This window comes from Scyliorhinus canicula, chromosome 11 (genome assembly GCF_902713615.1).
Source record: "Scyliorhinus canicula chromosome 11, sScyCan1.1, whole genome shotgun sequence".
Taxonomy (NCBI): domain Eukaryota; kingdom Metazoa; phylum Chordata; class Chondrichthyes; order Carcharhiniformes; family Scyliorhinidae; genus Scyliorhinus; species Scyliorhinus canicula.
The window spans coordinates 87,456,510-87,475,307 of record NC_052156.1 but is presented as its reverse complement, the minus strand read 5'-3'; the positions used below and the strand labels follow the sequence as shown (position 1 = coordinate 87,475,307).

The 18,798-nt window shown below is 47.2% G+C and overlaps 1 protein-coding gene across 1 annotated transcript in view; it reads left to right on the top strand.

Moving 5' to 3' along the window:
• The window catches only part of dock3 (dedicator of cytokinesis 3), a 1,304,448-nt gene that overhangs the window by 891,999 nt on the left and 393,651 nt on the right, over positions 1-18,798 (top strand). The window contains 1 exon segment of the mRNA XM_038810823.1: positions 17,418-17,588. Within this exon segment, the coding sequence (XP_038666751.1) occupies positions 17,418-17,588 (171 nt within the window).

Below are 18,798 nucleotides of genomic sequence, written 5' to 3'. Positions count from 1 at the left end.
CTGTACCTGGATAATGTCATCATCTGCGGCCATGACCAGCAGGACCACAACTCTAACCTTTCCAAATTTCTCCACACCGCCACACTCCTCAACCTAACTTACAACAAGAAGTGTGTGTTCAGCACAAACCGATTAGCCATCCTCGGCTATGTCGTTCAGAATGGAATTCTAGGGCCCGAACCCGACCACATGCGCCCCCTCATGGAACTCCCCCTCCCCCACTGCCCAAGGCCCTCAAACGATGCCTGGGATTCTTTTCGTGCTGCGCTCAGTGGGTCCCAAACTATACGGACAAGGCCCGCCCACTCATTCAATCCACCGCTTTCCACTGACAGCCGAGGCTCACCAGGCCTTCAACTGTATCAAGGCCGACATCGCCAAGGCCGCAATGCACGCGGTCGACGAGACGCTCCCCTTCCAAGTCGAGAGCGATGCATCAGACATCGCTCTAGCGCCACCCTCAAACGGCAGGCAGGCCCGTGGCATTCTTTTTCCGCACCTTCCATGACTCCGAAATTCAGCACTTCTCCGTCGAAAAGGAGGCCCAAGCCATCGTAGAAGCTGTGCGACATTGGAGGCATTACCTGGCCGGCAGGAGATTCACTTTCCTCACTGAAACGGTCGGTTGCCTTCATGTTTAACAACACACAGCGGGGAAAGATCAAAAATGATAAAATCGTGAGGTGGAGGATCGAGCTCTCCACCTACAATTACGAGATTTTGTATCGCCCCGCTAAGCTCAACGAGCCCCCGATGCCCTATCCCAAGGTACATGTGCCAGCTCACAAGTGGACCGACTCTGGACCCTGCACGACGATCTCTATCACCCAGGAGTCACCTGCTTTTACCACTTCATAAAGGCCCGCAATCTGCCCTACTCCATCGAGGAAGTCAGGGCTATCACCAGAGACTGCCAGGAGCGTAAACCACACTTCTACCGGCCAGACCGTGCGCGCCTGGTGAAGGCCTCCCGCCCCTTTGAACGCCTCAGCGTGGACTTCAAAGGGCCCCTCCCCTCCACCGACCGCAATACGTACTTTCTTAATGTGGTCGACGAGTATTCCCGATTCCCCTTCGCCAATCCATGCCCCGATGTGACGTTTGCCACCTGTCATAATATCCCCTCATGTATATAATGAGATGCAGACAGGCAGTAATTGGATGACCAGTAAACATACAACACAGTACAGCCAATCACCAGACAGGACACTCCGACTATAAAGCCAGAGGGCACTCGGTTTCCCGCTCTCTCGGGACCCAGCTACTGAGACAGTCAGAGTCCATGAGCTAGCAAGTGCAAACACCATGCAGTAGCTAGTATGTCTGGTCAGGCTACTACAAGGTCACCAGTCAGATCAGCATAGTGTCGACCACAGCTGAATATGTATAGCAGTTCTATAGTTGAATAAAACAGTGTTGGATCTTCTCCAGTGTTAGACGTCTGTTTCTAACTTCCCTGCATCGAGTGCAGCCCACATCGAACCAACCTGCCTAACACATCACCACTGTCATCAAAGCCCTTCACACCATCTTCGCTCTGTTCGGTTTCCCCGCCTACGTCCACAGCGACCGGGGATCCTCATTTATGAGCGATGCGCTGCGCCAGTACCTGCTCAACAGGGGCATTGCTTTGAGCATGACGACCAGCTACAACCCCAAGGGAAACGGGCAGGTGGAGTGGGAGAATGGGACGGTCTGGAAAGCCGTCCAGCTGGCCCTACGGTCCAGAAATCTCCCGGCCTTTCGCTGGCAGGAGGTCCTCCCCGACACACTTCACTCCATTCGGTCGCTCCTGTGTACCGCGACTAACGAAACCCCCCGTGAACATCTCTTGGCCTTCCCCAGGAAGTCCACCTCCTGGGTTTCGTTCCCAACATGGCTGGCTGCTCCGGGACTCGTTCTCCTCCACAAGCACGTGCGGCTCCACAAGGCGGACCCATTGGTTTAGAGGGTACAGCTACTCCACGCAAACCCGCAGTACGCCTACTTAGAGTACTACAACGGCCGCCAAGCCACAGCCTCCCTCAGGAACCTGGCACGAGCTGGGTCCCCACACCCCCCCCCCCCTCTTCTGCCCCGCCGCCACCATCCCTCCCCCCAACGCACCCCACTGCAGGCCCCTCTCCAGGACAATCCGTCCTCCCCTTGCTCCCACCCGGGGATGAAGAGGATTGCGACACGCTCCCAGAGTCACCGAAGACCAAGCCGACGCCTGAGTCGCCACCAGCACTGCTGCGCTCCCAACGACAGATCAAGGCGCCGGATCATCTAAATTTGTAACCTTCTCTGTAATTTTAAAACCAATCTGTATGTATATAGTTTTCCACCACCTCCGCTGGACTCATTTTTAACAGGGGTTGAATGTGGTAGTCACCACTGTTTATTATATTGTATATATATTGGTATTACGGTAAGGCCCCTGTACTACAGGTACGGGGGTAGATCGCTGCCTGCTGGCTCCGCCCAGTAGGCAGAGTATAAATGTGTGTGCTCTCTGAACAGCAGCCATTTCGCCAGCTGCTGTAGGAGGCCACACATCTCTGTGTAATAAAGCCTCGATTACATTCTACACTCGTCTCATCGTAATTGATAGCGCATCAGTGGGGAGAGTTAAAGCTGATCTGGAAAGGTGGGATAGTCTCCCTCTGTCACTGACGGGTCGGGTACAGGCGGTTAAAATTAACGCGTTGCCGAGATATCTGTTTATTTTTCAATGCTTGCCGATTTTCCTGCCAAAGGCTTTTTTCAGAGAGATTGAGGGAAAGATTACTTCATTCATATGGGGAGAAAAGGTGGCCAGAGTTAGAAAGGTGCTGCTACAGAGGGGAAGGCAGGCAAGGGGTTTGGGTCTTCCGAATCTGATGTTCTACTACTGGGCAGCGAATGTGGAGAAGGTGCCGAGTTGGGTCAGAGGGGTTGATTCCCAGTGGGTCAGATTGAAGGAGAGTTTGTGCAGGGGGTCAGGATTGAAAGCACGAGCAACAGGGAGTCCGGTAATAATAGCTTCATTGAGAATTTGGAGGCAGCTTCGCCAACACTTCGGGTTGGGGGCAGGGTCAAGGGAAATGCCAATTCGTGGGAACTACAGATTTGAGCCAGGGAAGTGGGATGGAAATTTTCGAAAATGGGAGGAGAACGGGATTAAGACACTAAAAGATTTGTTTCTTAGGGGTCGGTTTGCAGGATTGAAGGAGCTGGAAGCGAAGTATGGGCTGGAGCAGGGGGAAATGTTTATATACATGCAGGTTCGAGATTTTGCCAGGAAGGAGATACAGAGCTTCCCGGTGGAGCCGGCCTCCACATTGCTGGAGGAGGTACTGATGACAGGGGGGCTGGGGGTCCAGAAGGGGGTAGTGTTAGCGGTCTACGGAGCTATTTTGGAAGAGGAGAAGGCATCACTGGAAAGAATCAAAGCGAAGTGGGAGGAAGAGTTGGAAGAGGATATGGAGGATGGGTTCTGGTGTGAGGTGCGCCGGAGAATGAATGCCTCCGCCTCGTGCGCGAGGTTGGGGCTGATACAGCTGAAGGTGGTATACAGAGCACACCTCACGAGGGCGAGGATGAGCCGATTCTTTGAAGGAATAGAAGATGTGTGTGAACGTTGTGGGTGGGGGCACCGCTAATCACGTTCATATGTTTTGGTCCTGGTCAAAGCTCGAGGATTACTGGTAGGAGGTTTTTGTGGTAATTTCTAAAGTGGTGCACGTGACACAGGACCCGGGCCCTCGGGAGGCCATATTCGGGGTGTCGGACCAGCCAGGGTTGTAAACGGGTGCAGAGGCAGATGTTGTAGCCCTCGCCTCGCTGATCGCCCTTCCTGCAACTGCTGAACGACTTCTAGCATTCTTTCAAGAAACATAACATGGTACAGGAGTGGCTTCTTTGAACAGCACTAGATAGATCAAGTTATTAACCAGAAAGAACCAATGCAACCAGCAAAAGCAACAGGCCGGCCCCCTGACTGTGGAAGACTTCGCAGCCTTTCGATTCCAGACAACCTACTGAAGCGATAGAGCACACGCTACTTCCAGGGATGCTGAGAACTACCCGTAATTTAAATAGTAACTGGAAAATGTTTAAACAGCAGCTTCAGGTATACATGGCAGCTATGGACTTAAATGCAGCCACCGATGACAGAAAAATTGGACTTTTACTTGCAACGGCAAGCCAGCAGGCGATGCACATTTATAACTCTTTTACGTATGGTGATACTGAAGATAAAACTAAGTATCAAGTGATAGTAGCAAAATTTGATGACCACTGTAAATCACAATCCAATGAAATCATTGAAAGAGTCAACCTGCATAACAGATTCCAAAGAAAACGGGGAGACTATCTCCAATTTTGTAACAGATCTGCGCTTGCTAGCACAAGGCTGCAACTATGCTGATTTAACAGATACAATCATCAGAGATCAATGAATCTATGGTCTTGCTGATGGAAATCTAAGGGAATCATTACTGCTGCAAAATGACTTAACACTAAAAAAACACTATCGCAAAAAGCTTACAACAGGAGCAGCAAAAGCAGCAGTTACTGGAGCTGTTTGACAAACAAAACATGGAGAAAACTCACCACGAGGCAGATGTAAGCATGGTGGCCTCTCCTCACAGGCCTTCTTTTCCGGTCATTGGCGCCCATAATGGCACGTCTGCGCATGCGCGTAATCCCGACCGACGCGACCCCGGAAGTACCCGGTACGCACATGCGCACTTCTCGCAATACCGGCCCCAGACTGAAAGTCGCGCTGCGCATGCGCAAACGTCACAAACGCGTGACGTCACGGACATCATGCCGTGTCATCGCTGTGGCTCCGCCCATTTAAAAGGACAATGTCCTGCACAAGGAAAAAGGTGCAGAAAATGCGCCAAAATTAACCATTTTGCCTCCCTATGTCAGTCCTCCGCCAAATATTACTCTACAATGCAAAGGCATGGAAACTTTAAGGTATGCACAGTTGATGTAATGGACACTCCGGCACCCGAAGGAAATTTCTCCGACCACGAAGAGTTCCACTCCTGGGAGAACACCTATGGCGTTGGAATCATCAACGCCACAGCGGAACCACAGGAGCTGACCACGAAGCCTCGACACGTGCATGTCATCGAATCCACAAGCGAATGGAGTGCCACGGTGCAAGTGAACAACTTCCCCATCACTTTCAAGCTGGGCACGGGAGCGTCCGCAAACTTGATGACGAGCAAAGATCTCGCATCCATCCCAGGGACGCACGAAATGCTACCTGCAAGTTGACTGATTACAATGGAAACCAGATCACCTCAAAGGGGTCCTGCCACCTACAAGTAGCCAACAAGACAGTCACAACAGGACTATGATTTGAAATTGTGGGCGACAAAAGAACCTCACTGCTAGGTGCTCAAGCCTGCAAGGATTTGCGCTAATTTAAAGGATCTTCATGCACGCGGCTGACTCATCATGACTGGCCGATAACATACAGCTGCTAATCAGCGAGTATCCCGACGTCTTCTCTGGCATGGGTACGCTACCCTACAAATACAAAATCCTGCTCAAAAAGGATGCCATACTGGTCATTCATGCCCCAAGGAGGGTGCCGGCTCCATTGCGGGACAAGCTAAAAGCTGAACTCCAACGCCTCCAATCTCAAGGCATTATATCACAAGTCACACATCCGACTGACTGGGTCAGCTCGTTGGTGTGTGTTAAGAAACCGTCTGGTGAACTCATAATCTGTTTAGATCCCAAGGATTTGAACAAGAACATTCGCAGGGAACATTACTCTATCCCCAAGCGAGAGGAGATAATGAGCGAAATGGCACAAGCACGCATATTTACCAAACTTGATGCCTCACAAGGCTTCTGGCAAATGCAGCTCGATGATTCCAGCCGACTGCTGTGCACCTTCAACACGCCGTTTGGAAGGTACTGTTATAATCGGATGCCATTCGGCATTATATCTGCATCCGAAATATTTCACAGAATAATGGAGCAGATGATAGAAGGCATTGAAGGCGTCCGTGTCTATGTTGATGACATCATAATATGGTCAACGACAGAGGAAGACCACATTGCGAGGTTGAAGCAAGTCTTCCAAAGAATCCACCACTTTGGGCTGAAGCTCAACAGGGCCAAGTGCACCTTTGCATGGTCCTCTCTGACCTTCCTGGGTGACACAATATCAGAGCACGGGGTGAAGCCGGACGCTGAGAAGATCGCAGAAATTCAGAGCATGCAGCGGCCACATGACAAGAAAGCGGTGCTCAGTTTTCTGGGATTCATCAACTTCCTAGGCAAGTTCATACCTAACCTAGCAGCAATGACGACGGCGTTAAGGCAAGTGATAAGGAAGGACACGGAGTTTGCCTGGACCCAACATCACCAAGATGAATGGGATGATCTGAGACACCAATTGATGGCAGCTCCAACGCTGGCATTTTTTGACCCAGCAAAACCTACAAAGATCTCAACCGATGCCAGTCAACATTGAATTGGTGCGGTGCTACTGCAACAGAATGACCAGTCGCACTGGGTCCCAGTGGCTTACGCTTCACGAGCGATGACCGCCACAGAGTGCAGGTACGCACAGATCGAGAAGGAGTGCCTGGGGTTGATCACAGGCGTGACCAAATTCCACCACTATGTGTACGGTCTCCCCATGTTTCTCGTGGAAACTGATCACAGACCGCTGGTAAACATCATCAACAAAGATCTAAATGATATGACGCCGCGCCTACAACGCATGATGATGAAGTTGCAGAGGTACGACTTCACGCTGGTCTTCACCCCTGGCAAAGACCTTGTGATAGCTGACACATTATCCCGAGCCATTGATGCTGACAATCCGCCGCCGGCTTCCATCAATGATGTGGAAGCTCATGCACAGTGGTGCAGGGAGACACTCCCAGCAACGGACGAGAGGCTGCAGCAAATTAGACAGGCGACACGGGAAGATACCACCCTCCAACAAGTCATGCACAACCTTCAGCATGGCTGGCCAAAAGGACGGTGCCCACAGTTCCAAAACGTCCAAACTGAACTGTCCGTAGTGGATGGCATCATACTGCGGAATGACAGAATCGTCATCCCACTGGCGCTCCGGGCGGACATGCTCCGCAGGATTCACGAGGGGCACCTTGGTGCCAAAAAGTGCAAAAGGAGAGCACGACAATCCGTTTACTGGCCAGAGATAAACGAGGACATAACGAACATGGTACTCACCTGTGACACGTGTCAAAGGCATTGACCGGCACAATGCAAGGAGCCACTGCAGCAGCATGAGATGGCCACGTCACCCTGGGACAAAGTTGGCATAGACTTGTTCCACGCCATGGGCCGAAACTATGTTCTGCTCATCGATTACTACTCCAACTTTCCGGAAGTACTGAAACTCCCGGATCTCACAGCGGCGTCAGTCATCAAGGCCTGCAAAGAAACCTTCTCCAGGCATGGCATCCCACGGACGGTCATGTCCGACAATGGTCCTTGCTTTGCCAGCTGGGAATGGATAGACTTCGCCAAGCAGTACAATTTCAAGCATGTGATGTTGAGTCCACACTTTCCGCAATCAAATGGCAGGGTGGAGAAAGGTGTCCACATTATCAAACAACTAATCAGCAAGGCTGCGGACTCAAAGTCCGACATACACTTGGCCCTCCTGTCATACCATTCGTCGCCTTTGAGCTCTGGACTATCACCGGCTCAAATGCTCTTCAATAGAGATGTGCGGACAACATTACCAGCATTACAATTCACCAATCCCGATCACTCGCCAGTCCTGGACAAGATGCGTCACCAACGTCAGGTGCAAAAGCAGCACTATGACCAGCAGGCAAAAGTACTGCATCTGTTGGCAATCAACGATACGGTGAGGTTGTGACACCCGGCTGGGGGTTGGTCTAACATGGCGACGGTTCTCCGCCAAATATCGCCACGATCCTACGTTGTAAAGTCCGACGATGGAACACTGTTTCGACTCAATCGCCGAGACCTTCTAAAGACCTCGTCGACCTGTATTTCCAACACTAGATCTGCAGGACGCTGTCAGGCAACTTCCTGGAACTCCAGCAGCAGGTGTCCAAATGGACTTAAAAGACTCTGGATCTCCATGCCCACTCAGGAGGTCTACCCGGATCAGACGTGAATCCAGCCGTCTGAACTTGTGAACATGGACTGACACTATCATTGCTCTACCTTGTTTCTGTATATAAAACTAACTGTGTTTGAATTTATGTTTCGCTACAGCTCTGCATCTATTTTTTTTAAAAGTGAAAAAGGGGGATGTAGTGATCCTCGCTTGAATATGTACATAAGGTGCTGATGGGAAATGGAAGCACCACCAGTGGAAGCAACACCAGGGGGCAGCACGGGGACATATAAGAGTGACGCCAAAGGCCCTCCCCCTCAATTGGTGGAGAGACGGCGAGGAGGACAGGGAAGGAACTAAAGCTCTGGGCTGTTAGTGTGGTCAGGCCTAGTTGCAGAGCATAGAGAAGCATTATCTTTACAAGTACAGTTCTGTAAGTAAAAAGCAAAAGCAGTCATTTATTGTGTAGCACAATAAACCTTCCTTCAACTGCTGAACGACTTCTAGCATTCTTTCAAGGAACATAACAGACCCTTGAGAAGGTTAAGTTTGAACTGAGGGGAAGGATGGAGGGGTTCTACAATTCATGGGTTTATTCATTACGGAATTTCAAAAACTGAATAACATCGAACATTAGTTGTGGCGTGTGGGTGGGAAGGTTAGGGGGAGGGGGCTGTGTGTGTTAATGGCGACTATGGGTGATCCCGAATTTCTTTTTGTCATTTGTTTGTGTGATCATGTGGGCTAATGTTTGGGGTTTGGTGGGATGATGGGATCGTTGTTATTGATGTGGGCATTAACATATTTGTTACTGATTATTGTTTATTGTTGGTGGGTGTAAGTTTGAGATAAAATGTGAAAAAGGAGGAGAATAAAAAATATTTTTTTTTTAAATGGCGGAGCAGGCTCGAGAGGCTGAATGGCCAACTCATGCTCCTTGTTTGTATGTCCATAATCCCCTTCTTCATTCACTCACCCTCTGTCAAAGTACATTAGACCGAGCATCCAGTTGGAAATCACTGAAGTGAAAATGTGTTCATGTAAAACCTCATAGTTACCAGATTACTTCAGTCTGGTCCCTTTGCTATGTAAACAGCTATGCTCTCAACACCTTACCAGTCCTTCCCTCACAGTTATACATTTTAAAAAATATTTTTACTCATTTAAAAAAATGTTATGCATAAAACAAACAAAACAATGCGAAACAACAAGAACAAACCCCACCCCACTCTACCAACCACCACCCCAATAACTCAAAGAAAAGAACCCCATCCCTTGCCAGAGCCCCCTCCTCAGACTTTCCCTGAGACAGAAAACCCCCACATCCAGCTCTTATAAACCAGACAAACACGATAAACCACAAACAAAAGGGGAAAGAACCCATCCCCCAACACATTATCCAACTGTCCACAAACCAACCCTTCTTAACCACAATATAAGATAACAAAGTACAAACACAATTCAATCCCAATCCTGGAGCCCTCATGAACACCTCTGCCGTCTCAAAGTAACAGCCCCTGGAGTTATGTGTAACTCTCAACTTTGCTGGGTAGAGCACCTCGAACCTCATATTACTCCTACAAGGCAACGCCTTCACCCTGTTAAAGGCCGCCCATCATCTTTCCAGCTCCGGCATAATATCCTGGTATATACGAATACCACTGCCTTCCTATCTCACCTCCCAATTCTCTTTGGCCCATCTCAAGACCAAGCAGACTATCACCGCTCTTGGTGGATCATTCGTCTTTGGCTCCAGCTCAAAGATGGAGGTGTTCTCCTTGCTGAACAACTTGGCAAATATCTCCGAAAAGTACTCCATCGGCCTCTGACCCTGCAACCCCTCAAGCAGCCCCAGAATCCAGAATCGGCCGCCGTGACCTGTTCCCCAGGTTCTCCATTTCGACTCTCAGCCCTTTATTATTCTCCTCCACCCTCCGCAGCTCCTCTCCCATCGAGGTGAGCTGGTCACTGTGCCACAACAATGCCTCCTCCATCTCCTTCAACAGCTCTCCCTTCTCCCGCACCACTGATGACATCTTTCCAAGAGCCTTCTTTATCGGGGTAAACGTATCATCCACCAACTTTTTGAGCGTTCCCATCATCTCCTTCACATGCCGCTCAAACACCCACTCAAACTCCACCACTATCACTTCAGTAAGCGTGTTCACTGCAATGGGTGCAGCCCCACATGGCAAGTTTGCCTCTGCCATCTTTCCTCCCACAGCATTCCTCACCGAAGTCTAGCTCTCAGGCAGACTAGCACTCGTTCCTTTTCATCCCGTATCTCTCCGCTAAGTTTTCAATATTCTTTTAAATTTGTTGACGGAATGTGGGTGTCGCTGGTTAGGCAAACATTTATTGCTGATCGCTAGTTGCCCTTCAGAAGGTGGTGGTGAGTTGCCCTCTTGAACCACTGCAGTCCTTGAGGTGTAGGTACACCCACTGTGCTCTTAAGGAGGGAGTTCCAGGATTTTTACCCAGCGAGAGTTTAGGAACAGCGATATATTTCCAAGTCAGGGCGGTGCGTGACATGTAGGGGAACTTCCAGGTGGTGGGGTTCCCAGGTATCTGCTGCTCTCATCCTTCTAGATGGTAGTGGTTGTGGGTTTGGATGGTGCTGTCTGATGAACCTTGGTGAGTTACTGCAGTGCATCTTTTAGATGGTACATGGCTGCCACTGCTCGTCGGTGGTGGAGGTTTGAATGTTTGTAGAAGGGGGAGCAATCAAGCGGGCTACTTTGTCCTGGATGATGTCAAGCTTCTTGAGTGTTGTTGGAGCTGCACTCATCCAGGCAAGTGGAGATTATTCCATTACATTCCTGACTTGTGCCTTGTAGATGGTGGACAGGCTTAGGGGATCAGGAGGTGAGTTACACGCCATAGAATTTCTAGCCTTTGACCTGCCCTGGTAGCCACAATATTAATGTGGCCAATCCAGTTCCGTTTCTGATCAATGGTAATCCCAGGATGTTGATTGTCAGGAATTCAGCGATGCTAATGCCACCCACAAATATAAGGAGTGCTGAAAGGAATATTGCAGCAGTTACAAGGGACAAATGGACTGTACCTTTGATTATCAATCAATTGCTAATTACTGCTAAATTAGATACCAGTGCGAAGACAAACCTAATCAGAGTAAGAGATATTGAGAGCATGCAGCTAAAGCCGAGAATTCAGAATACGCCGGTCTTACGTAAAGACTACAATGGTAAAAAGATTGACACTTTGTGTATGTGCGAATTAGATGCGCAAGTCAAAAACAAAATGCACAAGCTGAAGTTCTGAATTGATGATGAAGGTCGTGAATCATTATTGGGTGATGAAGTGTGTGAGGCACTGAAATTGGTGCGAAGAATCTACATCACTGACTGCACTGAGTGCACACAGTGGCTCAGTGGAGTCCATTTTACAGGCCTTTCCAGAAATATTCAAGGGCATTGGTGTCCTGCCGTTCACATATAAAATACAATTGAGAGAGGATGCTCAACCGGTGATACACGCTCCTCAAAGAGTTCCAGCACAATTGCGTGACTGTCTCAAGACAGAGTTTGACAGGATGACACAGCTTGGAGTTGTAAGGAAAATAGAAAAGCCTACAGATTGGATCAACTCGATGGTCTGTTTGAAAAAGAAGAATAACGATCTCAGGATCTGTATGGATCGCAAAGATTTGAATGCAACCATTAAAAGGGAGCATTATCAAATTTCAAAGAGGGAAAAGATCACAAACAAGATGTCTGGTGCAAAATATTTCACCAAACCCGATGCATTGCAGGGATTCCGGCAGCTCAAGCTTGATGAAGAAAGTACCAAGTACTGCACATTCAGCAGTTTTGACAAAGAGTCATCGAACTCGAAACGTTAGCTCCTTTCTCTCCCTCCAGATGCTGCCAGACCAGCTGAGATTTTCCAGCATTTTATCTTTTGTTTCAGATTCCAGCACTTTTATACTGCACATTCAATACTCCTTTGGCAGATATTGCATTCTTCGCATGCCCTTTGGCTTTATATCTGCGTCTAAGATGGACAACATATCATTGAGGGCAGTGAGGGGGTCCGCGTCTATGTAGATAACATCATTTTGTAGGGTTCCACTTTAAAGGAACAAAATGACAGACTGACCAATGTCTTACAAAACATCAGGCGGAATAGGCTGAGGCTCAATATGGCCAAATGCCAGTTTGGAGTACAGGAGGTTACATTCCTGGGCGACAAGCTTTCTGTTCACGGAATAGAGCCAGATGAAATGAAGATGGGTGCCATACTAAACATGCCCTGACCCACGTGTAAGTTTATTCCCAATCTCTCAGAGACATCCTATGGAAAGTGAATGATTTCACTTGGGCAGAGCAGCATGAGCAGGAGTGACTCCAGCTGAAGAAAGCTCTTACAGCCACGCCCATGGTGACATATTTTGATCCAACAAGGAACACCAAAATATCTATTGACACATCAAAAGATGGTATAGGTGCAGTATTACATCAACAAGAAGATGGAAACCACTGGAAACTTGTGGCATATTGAAGTTGCGATCCCAAGAAATCTCCCCCTAAACCAAAAAAGGGGTTAAAAAATTCCAAGTGATAAACAGGGATTCCCTTGAGTCCCTGACTCCTCGGAAGACATACGTGGGTGCTATTCGGGTGAAACTAATGTTGCAAGTTAGTCACAGGTATAACTCATATCTTCCTGGAAGATTTTGTTTACTTAACACTTACTTAACACAGTGGACTTACAATTCACTATCGTATTCCATTACTGACAAATAATATTTCAAGTACAGTTGTTAAGGATGTGTTAATGGCAGTTGAAAATGGGACTTTAGCTGATAAAAAGCTTCTTGTATTAAAACTGCATAGGCAATTTGAGCATCCGTCTCCTCGGAGGTTGAAACATTTATTGAAGGATGCAGGGGTAAGGGATGAAGACTATACTAAACTGATAGAACAGGTTAGTGATCACTGTGAACTTTGTAGGAAGCACAGAAGGACACCAGCACGACCGATTGTAACCATACCTTTGGCCAAGGATTTTAACGACATTGTGGCCATTGACCTTAAGATCTGGGATAAAGCCAATAATATATTTATTTTGTATTGTGTAGATTTAGCAACCAGATTTAGTCAATCAACGATTGTACGATATAAAGAAAAGAGCGTAATTCTGGATCAAATCGTGGAAAAATGGATAGGGGCAGGAATGGGCCCACTGGCAAAATTCTTTTTGGACAATAGGGGAGGATTTGCTAATGTGTGAAAATGTGAATATCATAGTTAAGAATACGGCTGCGGAAAGCCCATTTAGTAATGGTGTGTGTGAAAGAAACCACACGGTGATAGATGACATGCTCCGGAAAATTTTGGCGGATAGACCAAACTGCAAGTTAAATTCAGCTTCAGCATGGGTGGCGCACGCATAAAATTCATTGCAGATGGTTGGGGGCTTTCGTCCCTATCAATTAGTGTTTGGTAGAAACCCTAAAATACCGTCCATCTTAGATGACCAGCCTCCAGCTTGGGAAGGGACGACAATTAGCTCTGCTTTTGCTGAGCATTTAAATGCATTAAATAGCAGCAGAAAAGCCTTTTTGGAAGCAGAAGTCTCTGAAAGAATTTGCAGAGCTTTAAGACATAATGTACGGCCATCAGATGCCATTTTTCAGCAAGGAGACATGGTATACTATAAGAGAGACAATTCTAATGAATGGAAAGGGCCAGGGAAGATCATAGGCAGAGATAGCAAAACAATTATTTTGCAACATGGTAATCAAACTGTTAGGGCACATTACATTCATCAAGGATAATGGGTACAGAGTACAAATTTTCAGATTTAGACAGAGCAAACAAACATTACAAGGAGCCAGAGTCATCTGGTACGCACGTGTTACAGAACTATGAGGACCAATTAACTGATATAGACAGGGTTTCTGTAGAGGAACACAACACTTCTGATGAATTAGAACAGGCCATTTTTCCGAAAGGGCGAATGCCAAAAGTTGGTACAAAAGTGACATACTTGCCTGAAGGGTCTAGTCAATGGAAGGAGGCAACTGTTATTAGTAGAGCATGGAAGGCCACTGGAAAGTATAAACATTGGTTGAATGTACAGCATTCAGGGGAGGGAGTCAAGACAATGGATTGGGAACACGAAGTTCAAAAATGGAGGGCACAGAAACGCAGTGCCAGTTCTGATAGTACATCGGGTAGTGAACAGGTCCGCAGGAAAAGGTTGAGAACTATTGAAAGGACATCCCACAGCAGAAGGGAAAGATCAAGCAGTATCAGTACAGAACGAGATACCAGGCGGGAGAGGAGACGAAGTTTATCAAGATCTCGGAACATGAGTAAGACTACGAATACTAATAGGAGTAGAAGCCCACATGCATGTGAGATTTTGGTGGCTTCCAATAAATTAGATGAAAAAGTTATCAAAGATGCAAAACAGCAAGAACTGCATAGTTGGAGTGAATTTGGGGTATACACGGAAGTACCGGATAGGGGACAAAGACCTCTATCCCACAGATGGATTTGCACGGAAAAGGTTCTTCCGGATGGAACTTATAAGGCAAAGGCCAGGCTTGTGGCGAGGGAATTTGAAGAAAACTCAGAAGATCAGGATTTAAGGGTAGATTCACCTACGGCAGGAAAGGTTATTTTAAAGATCTTCTTGGCTCTATTAGCCACAAAGGCATGGGAATGCAAATCTATCGATTTAAAAGCTGCCTTTTTGCAGGGGCATCAGCTCCAAAGAGACATTTTTCTCCGTCCTCCGAAAGGCAGCTAACACAGAGGGGTTTTCTGGAAGTTGAACAAATGTGTATGTGGATTGAATGATGCATCTTGAGTCTGGTACTTTTCGGTAAGGTCAGTTTTGTTCAAGTTAGGCTGTTGCCAGTTGAAAGCAGATCCGGCAATGTTTTACTGGCACTATAAAGGAAATCTTTCTGGCATCTTTATGATGCATGTCGATGATTTTTTGTGTGGTGGGACTAGTGATTTTGAAGCTATTGTAATCTCTGGTTTGAGGAAAGAATTCAGGATTGGAGGTCAGGCTTCCGGTGCATTTAAATATATTGGACTATAAATCGGACAGACTAAGTTCGGGCAACTTTATGTCAGCAATCTTATTTGGAAAGCATCAGCCCAATAGCAATTAGTCGTGGCCGGGTTTCACAAAAAGACCCAATGGTCTCAAAGATGGAAAAAGAGCAACTGCGAAGTTTAATTGTGCAACTGAATTGGTTAGGTAGACAGACTAGACCGGACGAGAGTTTTGATGTCTTATAGTTGAGTCCAAAAATGAATGATCCCAAAGTGGAAGACATACTAAGAGCAAATAAAGCGTTGGTCAAACTAAAAATGCAGGAGTGTGTTTTGAGGTTCCCGGTTTTAGGTGCCCTTAGGCACTTGAAACTCATAGGGCGAGATTCTCCGCAAATGCGGAGAGTCGTAAAGGCTGCCGTGAAACTGGCCGTGTTTCACGGCAGCCTTCACGCCCGTTCCCGGGACCCGATTCTCTCCCCCCCATCGGGGCTAGGAGCGGGATCACGGCATCACGGCCTTAACGACCGTCGTTAAGACCGCTCGCCAAGGTGATTCGTGGCCGGCTCCAACCCGCGCATGCGCGGGTGACGTCATCACGCCATTGACGGAACCCGCGCATGCGCGGTCCGCATTTCTCCACCGCCGCCCGACAGGATGTGGCGGCTTGATCTTGTCGGGCGGCGGAGGTGAAATAGTGCATCCCTTTCGGACGCAGGCCCGACGATCGGTGGGCACCGATCATGGGCCTGTCCCCTCCCGAGCACAACAGTGGTGCTCCCGCCCCAAATGGGCCTCTGGATGCCCCAAACGGGCACCCAGCGCCCATTTTTATGACGGCAGCAAGCAGTTGTGTTTGCTGCCGTGAAAAAACAGGCGTAAAGGCCTGGCCCTTCGGCCGCGGAGAATCGCCGCTCGCCGTAAATAACGGCGAACGGCGATTCGTGACGTAGGTCGGGCGAGGGGGGGGGAATAGCGGGAGGGCGTCAAAAATGTCGGGAGGCCCTCCCGCTATTCTCCCAACCGGCGTGGGCAGCGGAGAATCGCGCCCTGTTTATAGTGATGCGTCCGATGCAAATTTATGTGATGGGGTTTTAAGCGCAGGAGGTTTTATAATTTTCCTTTTGGGGAACAATGGTAAATGTTGCCCTCTTGCGTGGGAAATAAAGAAAATAAGGAGAGTGGTCAAAAGCACTTTGGCTGCTGAGATGTTAAGCCTTGTAGAGGCGGTGGATATGGCCTTTTATATATCTCAGATATTGACAGACATTTTGGGTTTGGTTTAGAGGATTCGGGAAATATACCTATTGAATGTCACATTGACAATATATCCCTGTGGGAAAATGTGCACTCTACAAAAAAGTGTTAATGAAAAAAAGGTTAAGGATAGACATTGCAAGTTTGAAGCAGATGTTGGACAGAGGGGAGATAGCAAAAAATTAAATGGGTTGACGGTAGCTATCAATTGTCAGACTGTTTCACAAAAAGAGGGGCTAGTTCACAGAAACTTTTGGATATTGTTAAAGAAGGGCGCCTGTTTCTATTACTTTTTTTTTCTTCCAAAAATGAAAAAAAACAAGGGGGGAAATTGCGTGAGTTTCTTGTAACTTTGTTTCACCTAATTATTTTTTTTCCTCTAAGGAAGGGAAGACTGTTAAGTAATGGGTTAAGAGACATTCCAATTAGTTGTCTCATTTATGTTGAGCATCCAATAATTGACACTGATATGTAAAGGGGCTTCAGGTGGTCCTTGTGTCAGGTGATGTGATGTTAGAGTTTGTGCAAAGTCTGTTGACGGAAATTAAAGGTGTTTTGTGGAAAAGCAGCAGAACCTTTGACTTTTAATGCTACAGCAGCTAAACGTCTAACATGTGAGATCCTGGACAGGTCGCCACTCAGCGCCTGGAAGGACCCCATGGCATAAAAGGTCAGGGCGACTATCACCTTGAAGGCCACCGGGAGCGGGTGTCCTGTGTGTGGGTGTTGGGATTTTAAACGGTGTAAGTTGTTACACTTCTGGGATGCAAATTGTATGTTGACCAGTTTTGCAGTCGTTCTAAAATGGTTTTGTTTCATATTAAATCAATTATTTTGAGTTTAATGCAAGTAGCCTGGTTACGGTCTCTTTTAATATGTAGCAAAGGTGAACAATTGGCCATTTGGTGAGTAAATTAGATATTTACACTTTTATGGTGCGACCTGTAGAGCAGTGGGGCTAAAGAAAATGTGCACTCCTTCCATCCCAGTCATAGCAGGATCATTAACCTTCCTTATTTGAATTTATCCCATGAGTTTGTGTTTCTTTTTATCCCCAGGCTTTGGAGTATCTGTTCAAGTTTATTGTGCAATCACGGATCTTATATTCAAGAGCAACAGGTGGGATAGAAGAGGAGCAGTTTCGTGCCAGTGTTCAGGAGCTCTTTCAGTCCATCCGTTTTGTCCTTAGTTTGGATAGCAGAAGTTCTGAGACCCTCATCTTCACACAGGTTAGTCCTGTAACTGCAGCACATCTGAGAGACAAGCCCAATGCTGTGTCATACCTGCTAACAGACTTAAGATGCTGATTTTTGCATCTTTCAGTCTTTAGTTTCAATCCAACCTAGACTGATAGGATGAAAGTCTCCTTTGTCTGTTGACTAAAGAATCCATTTGAAAAGAGGTCAGGAGGTCTCAACCCAGTTCCTCATGCACATGTATTACAATCCCGGACCAGACCCCAACAGTGGCTGGGATACTGGACAAAAACGCCAATATTTTATTTTACCTTTGTAAGACTATGAGGAAAGGAGACCTCGCTCCAGGAGTGATTTTACAAAAAAAAAACAGGGATATGGTATATTAAAACAAACTTTATTACTAACACAGTATTAAAATGTCTTTAACATCATACCAGAAAAGGCTTTCAATTACCCCTTAAACAATGCTAATCGATACAGTGAATACAGTAATCCTTAACTGCTATCTTTATTCCCACTCAAACAATATTTAAAAAATCTCAGTGCTCAATCCAGTGTTAAATATTAAATACAGTTAGCATTCAAGAATAGGGCAACATGATGGCACAGTAGCTAGCATTGCTGCCTCACAGCGTCAGGGACCCGGGTTCAATTCCGGCCTTGCATGACTGTCTGTGTGGAGTTTGCACTTTCTCCCATGTGTCTGCATGTGTTTCCCCCAGGTGCCCTGGTTTCCCACAGTCCAAAGATCTGCAGGTTAGGTGGATTGACAATACTAAATTGCCCCTTAGTGTCCAATGATGTGCAGTTTAAGTGGGGTTATGGGGATAGGGCAGGGTAGTGGGCCTAGGTAGGCTGCTCTTTCAGAGGGTCAGTGCAGACTCGATGGGCCAAATGGTCTCCTTCTGCATCGTAGGGATTCTATGATTCCATACCTGCTTTACATAGATATTTGGATAGTCTACTTTGGGAAAGAGAAGACCTTTGACACTGTTTTAAAGAACAAACCTGTATCATGTCAGAACCATGCAGAAACTCTGGCTGTATTTCTTCAGAAACCGCTTCAGCTTGTCTTTGCTCGCCTTCTAATCACATTCTTTAGAACTGTCTGAAAAGAAACTGCTAATTTATCTACAGACATATCTTTTACCTGAACTTAGTTCCTCGACTTCTGCTCGCATCTCTACCACGCAAATAAACCTGCTTTTCTGAAAAATGCCTGAAATCTTGCCTCCTCACA